This window comes from Pocillopora damicornis, chromosome 2, assembly GCF_964200805.1.
Source record: "Pocillopora damicornis chromosome 2, jaPocDami1.2, whole genome shotgun sequence".
NCBI classification, from domain to species: Eukaryota; Metazoa; Cnidaria; class Anthozoa; order Scleractinia; family Pocilloporidae; genus Pocillopora; species Pocillopora damicornis.
The window spans coordinates 35,389,957-35,399,323 of record NC_142671.1 but is presented as its reverse complement, the minus strand read 5'-3'; the positions used below and the strand labels follow the sequence as shown (position 1 = coordinate 35,399,323).

Sequence of the window (9,367 nt, the reverse complement as noted above, 5' to 3'; positions counted from 1 at the left end):
TGGAGAGATTTTTCATAAAACCATTTGGTACCACCAATATGACATGTTTAAAATTGTCTTTGCACATGGCAAATTAAAGTTTCGTAGTCTCTGTTTCATTTCCGAAAGGCTTCCATTTAGATGACATATCAATCGTCGTTTTTGGTTATCTTTTCAAGATCAACCCCTAATCTTAACGGGCTGTCGATCGCAAATGTATGTTCAGAATGCGTAGTTTTAATTGCGCACTGAATTACTGATTGTCTGCAATTCCATGGAGTTGGTTTAGTTAATGTGATCGCGTCGAATCGACGAAAATGCTTGCGCATTTTGGAACTGATTGATGTAACTCACACTGGGAAAAAAATACTCTTTGGAAAAACGAAACGATTTTGTTAAGTGGTTGGAGTTAATTGCAGTGGAGCGATTAAGTAGAAATCGATGCTACTCGGAGTCAATTACAACCTTATCAGCAAAACCGACTGAGTCAATAAATGGAAAAGATTATTTGTTATGACTTTTCATTGGAGCTTAATCCGATTGTCAAATTTTTAATTACTACTATCTTGGTCGTGATCTTCAGCTAACCTTTAATCTTAGATAAAAATGCGCAATTGTTCTCACCCAGCGCAGTTCAAGCACTCGAGTATGTGAGCTTCCTTCAATCGACGCTGTACGCCGGAGGCGGTGTATTGATGAATTTCTCTCGTGAAGATAAACATTAAGTGATTTTAACCCGAATACATCCGGTACAGCGCGCGTGTTTCGTTTCACACTTGTGTTTATCAATCCGATCAACGCTCTGTTTGAAGTAAAGCCAAATCAAAGATGCCGCTAAATGCTTAATACAATAGCTCTACTGGATACCTTAAATTATATACTTTATTAATCGATTGCACATGGCTCCCAAGACCTCCAGAATAAGGCAATTGCGTTCAAGAGAGTTAAACGAAAATTTATGACTGAGTTATGAAAGGGTAAGCACTGCTAATTCCCAACAGAATAAACTGCTGTCACACTTTGTAGCTTGATATCCCTTGGCAAACAATCCATTTTGCCTTAATAGTCCAAAGGCAGTTACAACTTGAGGTTTAGAGTTTGATACGTAGAGCGCGCTTTTCTACTTGAAAGTTTGGCTTTATGTTTAAGCGTGGATCTGTGATGAAATAAATTGTGTTTTCTCTCCGGACATTATTTTAATTCATTCAAACTAAATTGAACTAAATCCACTCAAGACTACAAACTATCAGATGAAGCAATTGACTGTCTCCTGTCTAGCATGGTTACTAAAAGGTGTTTGCTTAATTTTGTCAACGAACAGTCAAGGTTGTTTATCCAGTGCATTAGTTGTTAACGACTCCAAGTGCGTGCGACTCAAGTATGACAGAGAAGAACAATCAGCGAGCTCTTTTAGCTGAAGAGAACCAGATAATATTTCGGTTTTAGATATGTTACAACCAGTCACATTTTCGCAACGGGCGGCGTTTTCGATTCTGTCCCTATTTCAAGCCATGCCGATAAATTTCACTTTTTCAAATGTCCTTTCATATAGAAATAAACGTCCCAGAAACCAACTACTGCTTTGACACAAAAAGTCATTCCTATTCTGTGTGCGGAATCTGGTCAGATTTTAGATCAACTCTTTCGTTTATCTGTTGCCTTAATTTTTCACAGAATTTGTTTTCAACATTTTGAGAAGTCTGAAGAAGTTGAGCATGAAATCGCTCAACGCCGAAAGTACATAAAAACTAGTCTATTTCAATTCCTTTTTGCGGCAAGCCATTAAAATGCCCTACAAGTAATTACACATTGAAAGCGAGAATATCTCGAAACAGCATTAAGCTGTAGACACCTCTCACTTTAAGTATTTGTTTCAAAAGATAACGAAATGGTTCAAATATAGACTAATGACAGTTTGATCCAAAACGATGCATTACCCTTACTGATAGTTTCGAAAGTGCAAATATGGGAAACGGATTGGTTTCCCGTTCGGAACTTCAGAGGGTACGGTGATCTTTGAACACAAAAGATGTGTGGTTTCCTTAGATTTTGCGGTACCTCGTGGGACGCGAGTAAGACTTTCTTAATTGTCCTTCATCAATCGATCAGAAAACAATGACACAGATTGTCGGCAGAAAAGTTGGGTAAAAAATCTTAGCTTCAGCGGTGTCGCGGAAGGAAATTGAAGCGAAATAAAAAGCAGAACGTTTGGAAAAGGGAAAAAAATTTAAGGTTATGACTTCTATGCTTAAAAAACACTCCTCGAAAGATCACCAATACATTTATCTATGCGAAAAGATAAATTCAAAAAGGTGTACAATTATAAATTACAAGGTATTGCAAAACATCATCGATAAAACGTTTAAAACTTCCCCAACTTCGCTGAATTTTTAAGCTGCTCGACGGAAACCATTTGTTTTCAATTAACTATATCTACTGTTTATGGATGGTGCACAAAGTTCTAATTTAGATAGTATGCAACTTTTGATATCGCTCAATCTAATTATCAGGCGACCAGCCGTGAACAAGAGAACACGCAATTTCCAATTCATCTTTATTTACCGCAAAATTGAACGCAGACTTCACTATATGAATGACGCATTTGAATCGTTTTCCCTAATTCCCATGCCAAGTAAAACGACATTTCCAAACGTCTCGTAAAGAAAACAAGTTGTGAGAACTGGAATTAGGCATGGATTTGTTGATAAAACGTCTTTGAGTGGAGGGGTTGTTAATTAAGACTTCAATGTTACCAATAGCCCTTTGTAACAATGAAAAGTCCATAGTTTGAGTCGTTCCACTGGCAGGGGGTCTATAGTTGTCAGCCTAATAAAATATAATTTATAGTCGTAGTTTCAGTAAAACGGAGTCGTAAAAATTTGACAATTGAGCTGTGTACTGCTTTGGCTTAATTGAAATGTCTAGAGCACTTTAACAGATTTCGCTTCAGCTTGAAACGGTTCTTCAACTTAAATCGACGAGTGGTTTGTTATAAATGACTTGGCAGCAGGAAACCCACTGCGCGTTGATAGAATTGCAAATACCACAGCCTGAGCCAGAGAACAACAGAACGCGTGGAGACCAATTAAAGAATCAGTAAAGTTAAGAAATAGTTTGGCATTCATAGATCCGAATAAATGCTGACGTTTTCCTGAAATAAACACCGTATTGAGCGAGGGTGTTCAATTATCACACAAATGAGTTACTCGCTGGTCAATTGCTTCCTGCAGAAGTTAATGAATTAACCTTCGTATGATTTGTAAAATTTACTCGCTAAATGGCGATTTGAGCTCATTAAACGTTCTGAGTCTTTTGTAGCTGAGTAGGTCCAGGCTTGCTACGGTTCTAATAGCTTTTTTAGCGTTCAGGATTTCCTTAATCGGTCTCTTAATTTATGTAGGCGCGAAACCTTTGTATTGAGATAATTGTCTTGATCCGCTGAGTTCAAGAATATGAACTGTTAAAACGGTTGCTTCTGAACTGTACATATTGGTAATTTAAAAGTGGCGAGTAAACGCCAATAAAATAAATAAGAGATTTTTTACACCTTCTGATCTTCTAAATAGAGTTCCATCCTTCTTACATCTTCTCGTCAGCTAATCTTTAGCTGCTCTCATCTAAATCCGAGGTTTTGTCGTCGTTGTCTAAGACATTTCCATACGTACTGTCTTTGTTGTCGGAATGCTCGCTTTGCGAATCTTTCTCCGTGTCAACTGTTGTTACACAATTTTTTTCCTGCTTTTTCCATTTTGTTCGTCTGTTCTGAAACCAAATTTTGACTTGTGTTTCGGTGACGTTTAGCAGAGCGGCCATGTCGCTTCGCTCCGCCGCAGTCAAGTATTTCTTCTCTTTAAATTGCTTTTCGAGCTCGAAAATTTGCCGACCAGTGAATGTGGTCCTAGCTTTTTTCTTCTTGATTTTTTCCTTTCCAGATTTGCCTTTCAGTCTCTTTACCCCCTTGGAATGGACTGAAGAGGAATCTGCTTTTAACAGAAAACCGAGAACATTTAGAAAACTGATCCTTGTCAATACACTGCTTCACCAACTTCCGAGCTCGTTAACACCGCATGAAGTCACTTACCTTTTAATTCTGACTTTGGTTGTTCAAGTTCCTTCTCATCAACATCACAAGTTGAATCATAACCTTGTTCGCTTTGTTTTGATCTCGCTTCTCTCTCTTTTACGACAAGGTTGCGCTTAACAAGCGTTTGTTCTTGCTGAGAGAATCCGCTTGTTACGTTATTCGGTTGGTGGCCTGATTGAAGACCGAGAATGTTGGCAACAAAATGCGGTGTTGGTTGCTTTGGAGGATGGTTGTAAATGTGGCGATGCCATGTTCCAACTGAGGCCATGATGTATGCTTCTTTGGCTGAGGTTTAGTGGAGAAGCATCTGGTTAAACGTGCTGTAGCTGGAACGATTCGTACGCGCAGCAGATTGAAGCAATTGTCGCAACCGTGCTCTTAGGCTGAACTTATCTGACAGCTTTAGGACAAAACAGAGCATGAAAGCTTGCCGCCTGAGAGCTCATGACATATCATATAAAATCAATAACGCGATTGTATTGACGATAAAGGCAATTAGTAAAATTTGCTGACAAATACAGGCGTCATATGTGCTCCGTAGCGCTCCTTCTATTGGTTAGCTTAGGGAGCGCGTTTCTCAGAGCATGCGGTGATTGGTTGGAAGACACCCTTTAGCCAGAGGCCATTTACAAAGATGTTTAATCGCTAATTTGGATAATTTTTGTGTCAATCAAATTCCGATGTTTTTAAACATAGCTTTCTCGCGCTAGAGGCTTAATTGTTAGTCTACAGCGTTTTCCATATGCTTGATTTTGTAAAATTCAGGGAATCTTGTCGGCTTGCTGACGTGGACTGTCCGGCTATCAAAACGCATGTACAGTCTCAGGAGTTAAAAAAACATCAATTGAGAAAAAACGTTTGGCATCGTTGAGGACATGTGGTAAATTGATTTTAAAACAACTGCCCGTTTAATGGGTTTCATATTGGACAGAATTTTAGCATCATATCTCGTGATCCATAGAGTAAAAGAAAACTCACTATTTGTACAAACGTGCTTTGTTGTTCACTGCAATTTTGCGTGGTTTCTTCAAAGTTTTACTCAAAAACGAAGTCATCTGAGTAATTATTTTGGTATCGATCGAAACCGCGAGCTTTTCCCGTGATCTAATTACACCAATTTAAAGAGAGGACTTTTGGCTAAGCGTTGTTTAATGGGCTTGCAATCAATTCAGGGGCAATAGAAGACGAGAAAATTACTTTTAAGGTGAAACCCCGTGAATCTTTGGTGTTTAAGATTCAAAAGCAATTACTTTTGCAATGAATCGTTGTATATATGGAAATTCACTTTAAGCTCTCGGTTCTTTTATCTGGTATTTTATCAGCGGCCCCCGGTTGAACTCAAATTCCTACCATAGAAATAAGCAAAATGGTAACATATGCATGTTAACTTGATGGGAATTACAGAAGGAGAAATAACTCATGGCTCTGCTGATAGCGCAGCAATAGATCGTAAAGTTGTCTTAATTTCGTGTGCTCTCATTATTCCAAGGCTATTTTTTACATTGGACCTTCTGCTCATTAGCAATAACAAAACTATGGGTGGCGAAGTCACAAGATTCCGACAAAGTTGTAAAAAAACATTAACGAGTTGTTTTGTAAAATAAGTTTTTGACGCATACGTTATTTAAATTCGAAAGCTATGAGTAACAGGAAACCAGGCAGTAATTGAGAACATTCTAAGTAAATATTGCTTTCCCCAATAAGGCAATTCAATACAAAAGCTTTAGGACCCTAATCTCTGCTTTTTTGATGTTTTCCATAAAAACAGGAAGAGATTCGCCGTGAAGACCATAAATTGCGAAGCGTCATTCACTTTCGCCCTTTTGGCCTCCATCAACTTTTGTTGAAATCAACACATGATTATGTAGCAAGAAATATTTCTGTTTGTCGGAAAAAAAACATCCTTCAACAATGAAAAGTTACAGAAAAATTCCGCTATTTTGTGAGACTGAAGTCCAAGTTCGATTGAGAACAGCTGCTTCTTTTTCGCTCGCCATTTGTTTGGACACGCGCGGCGTCGTGATGGTCGCTCACTCTTCATTGAGAAGCAATTAACGATAAAGAACTCGACCGTTACTATTAAAACTTTTGTTTTCATCCACTCAAGTATAAGTGTGAATTAAACGTCATTTTCCACACTCTTGAACTTTCCATACACAAGGAAACAGAAAATCGTTTCCTAATTTGATTGACAAGAGACTGAAGGTTTTATTCAAATGACCATTTCATCATGTTTTTGCATGCCTAAACGACAGGTTCTAGTTTTGAAATGTGTCAAGTAGAATCTTTTAATGAACCGCGCGCGACAATGTCAATCATCTGCGTAAAACCCGTGTGCATTAAATATCAACACGAAGGGCTTGGAGAAATTCACATTCGATTTTCCCACTGAGCTCTTCAACACTTTCAGCGTTAAGCTTTCAGCTATTCCAAAAAAGCTCCGTTCATTTTGAACGGCGTGAGGTTTGATAGTGCTTGGCTAAAGTGCTTCCTCAAAAGGCCTGCCTATTATCCGATATCACTTACGAAAGTGTCAGTGTTCTCGACGGGTGGTTATCAAGCTATTTGTATTCAATCGTTTGAGCAGACAATTGATCGGGAAGTTTTGACTGAACACATCAGGTGAAATCATTAACTACATCGGATATTTAAAACCTGCAACTTTTAATTTTTCTTCTCATAAAAAGCCGCAGAAAATGAGGAGAAAGTTCGTGTCAGTCGGCGTTTAACCACTGGCAATTGTTAGCTATCAGTCGGTTGATTCTCTAAATACATTGACATCGACCATTAATAATGCATCGAAAGAAACCGGAAAGGCAATTTTTAATGAGCGAGTGTTTATTAATGTCTCAGACGTAATATCACCGTCTCTTCTGTCAAAATTACGAAGTACAGGAGGATGTAAGAACTGACCGAGTAATTCAGGTAGTTCTCCATTTACCGAGGGAACACTAAGTTTCGTCAATAAATTTTGAAGAAGAAAGGCTTAACCCCAAGGGACAGGAGTGAAGTATACCAGAACACATAGAGGGAGGGGGGGGGGGGTGGAGATGTGCGACTTTCATTTAGGCCATAAGATGAAGAGTGTCGACTTTACAAGTTGAAAAAAGGGAAAAACTGCAAAAATGCGATGACTTCCAGGTTTATTTAAGAAATGAGACGAGACACGTACATTATGCGTATGAAAGCGCCACTTCTTGAGATTTAGTATTCAGAGCTGAGGAGACTATTCCATCTGCTTGCCGATAAAAGGGTAAAATTATGGAGGAAGAAGTTACAACATACAGGTTGATCTCTTCCGGAAACGAAATAAGCAAGGACCGGAAAGCGATTTCAACACTTCAGTATCGTAGGTGATCTTCGAATGCTCTGAAGTGTGCAAATTGAATTTAAGATTTGTAGTGCCATACTTCACATACGTTTTAGCGCCTCGTGGATATGTTGTTGGTAAAGAGAACAGAAGTGATCATTCATCACAAAGCCGATAATTCAGCACAGGTCACCTTTAACGGGTCAATATTTTAGACTAGTGCCATTAGTCATCTTCAGGGCCTATCCTTTTATTTTTTGCTACTACATTTATTGCGTAATCCCACTAGCCCGGCCTGAGAAATGTCGACCAATAGTCTGAATACCAGACTATTAAAAGCGCCCTGTGTGTGAGTGTGAAAATCGTTACCAAGAAAATTCAACACGGGGGGAGAGGGTACTTCTTAGTAATAGGTTAATGGTGGTGTGTCGCTGAATAGGGTCGTATTTTCTCAACACGATTGACTGGGGTTACACGAGCAAAACAGTTATTACAATGGGTCGTACATTTCCGGGATTTTTTGGGTAAGAAAATTCCAGTATTAAAGACGATATTTAAAAATGGAGAGAATCGCGGTTAAAAAGTCGTCTCTGTGTTTGATGCTGTCGTTTTGATATTTAGCCGATTAGCTCCCATTACAGGATAACCCACCGAAAAGGCTTTGTAAGGTGGAGAGATAAACAGAGAGTGGCTAAGTCAGGATCGCGTAAGTGACTGGGACGGGGTTCATAATTGGCCTCAAAATAGATTATCATGGAATAGCAGCTCTGAGAGGCCGGGCCAGCGGCATGTACCCTACGAAAATTGACTCAAGATCCCCTTCCCCCCCCCCCCCCTTTCGATCAAACAACAACAACAACAGCTGAGTGTTATCGTCTACTGCATTTACTGCCTTGTGTTACGGTTTATGGTTTTCTAAATTTAAGGCCTCACTCACCATTCAGGTTGGGGATTGCAATTGGTTCCCTCAGTCGTATGTTATTCATGTACTGGCGATTTGCGATAGGCTTACTAAATTGGGCCACGCACCCCGTTATAGAGCGCAGTACCATCCCCAGCGCTATGCCTTTATCGTTAATTCTTGTCGATGCCTGAAATTTTTCTCACTGTTTTAAAGTCGGTAGTGGTAGTAGTTGCAGTGGATGTGTGAAAATCAGTCAGTCCCTTGTTGTCTGATCGTCGGGTCAACAAAGGATTTATTTCACCCATACTGTATTTGGTCTGATTCGTCTGCGGGAAACAAAAACGTATAAAAGACAAGTCCGCCTGTTCCTAACATGTGGCTATATAGCTCAATTTGTAGAAGCGTATAACTAGTATATGAGAGGCACGGGTTTGTGTGTCTTAGCCTAAAAATTTCAGCATTTTCCTGAAATAACGCTAGTTTTAGTTAAAATTTTATAATAGTGCACTTGTTCGTCGTAAGAAAAATAGTCTGTTTATAATTGAACATCGACTGGCATGATTGATTATTTATATAACGAAGCGAGAAGGTTATGACCCGTTATATCAGCAGTCAAACCATTTCACATTCCCTTTTTGTCATTGAACGCATATTTCACGTTTTGCGTCAAACGACGGGAGCGATTTATCAAATGAGAGCTTGTCTAGAAAACGAAATGCCCACTCAGATCTTAAATCAAGCCCTTCGTTAATTTTATCACATGAATTTTTCAGAAATGATCACTCTATATAAAAGCGAAAGTGTGCTTCATCAATTCATGACAATTTCAATTGATAACCTTATGGCCTTCAAAGTATGGCTGGCCGGGTTATTATAACCCTGATCATTATACGAGATTCACAGCCGTGCCCGTTTTTCTCCCAGTGGACTGTAATTGGTTGGTTCAGTAGCTATCGCTATGGCGGTCATTTGAGGAGAATCGATCAGGAGCACTAGTGTAGTATATTCACTAAAGAGGCCGAGAAACGTTCAATCATTTTCAAAATGGAGTGACATTACACAAATTAAATTTGCACCTTCTAGAATGCAT

The 9,367-nt window shown here is 39.1% G+C and overlaps 1 protein-coding gene across 2 annotated transcripts; it reads right to left on the bottom strand.

Annotated features, from left to right (window-relative positions):
• Positions 1-2,519: 2,519 nt before the first annotated feature.
• LOC113668053 (uncharacterized) lies at positions 2,520-4,548 on the bottom strand. Of its 2 annotated transcripts, none has more exons than XM_027183938.2 (2): positions 4,061-4,548; positions 2,520-3,959 (listed from the first exon to the last, which is right to left on the bottom strand). In XM_027183938.2, the coding sequence occupies exons 1-2, from the start codon at positions 4,329-4,331 to the stop codon at positions 3,583-3,585; spliced, it is 648 nt and encodes a 215-aa protein (XP_027039739.1). In that variant the 5' UTR covers positions 4,332-4,548; the 3' UTR covers positions 2,520-3,582. The 2 variants fall into 2 exon arrangements, with proteins under 2 accessions (XP_027039739.1, XP_027039738.1); XM_027183937.2 differs by having other exon boundaries at positions 2,520-3,962; positions 4,061-4,527.
• Positions 4,549-9,367: the final 4,819 nt, after the last annotated feature.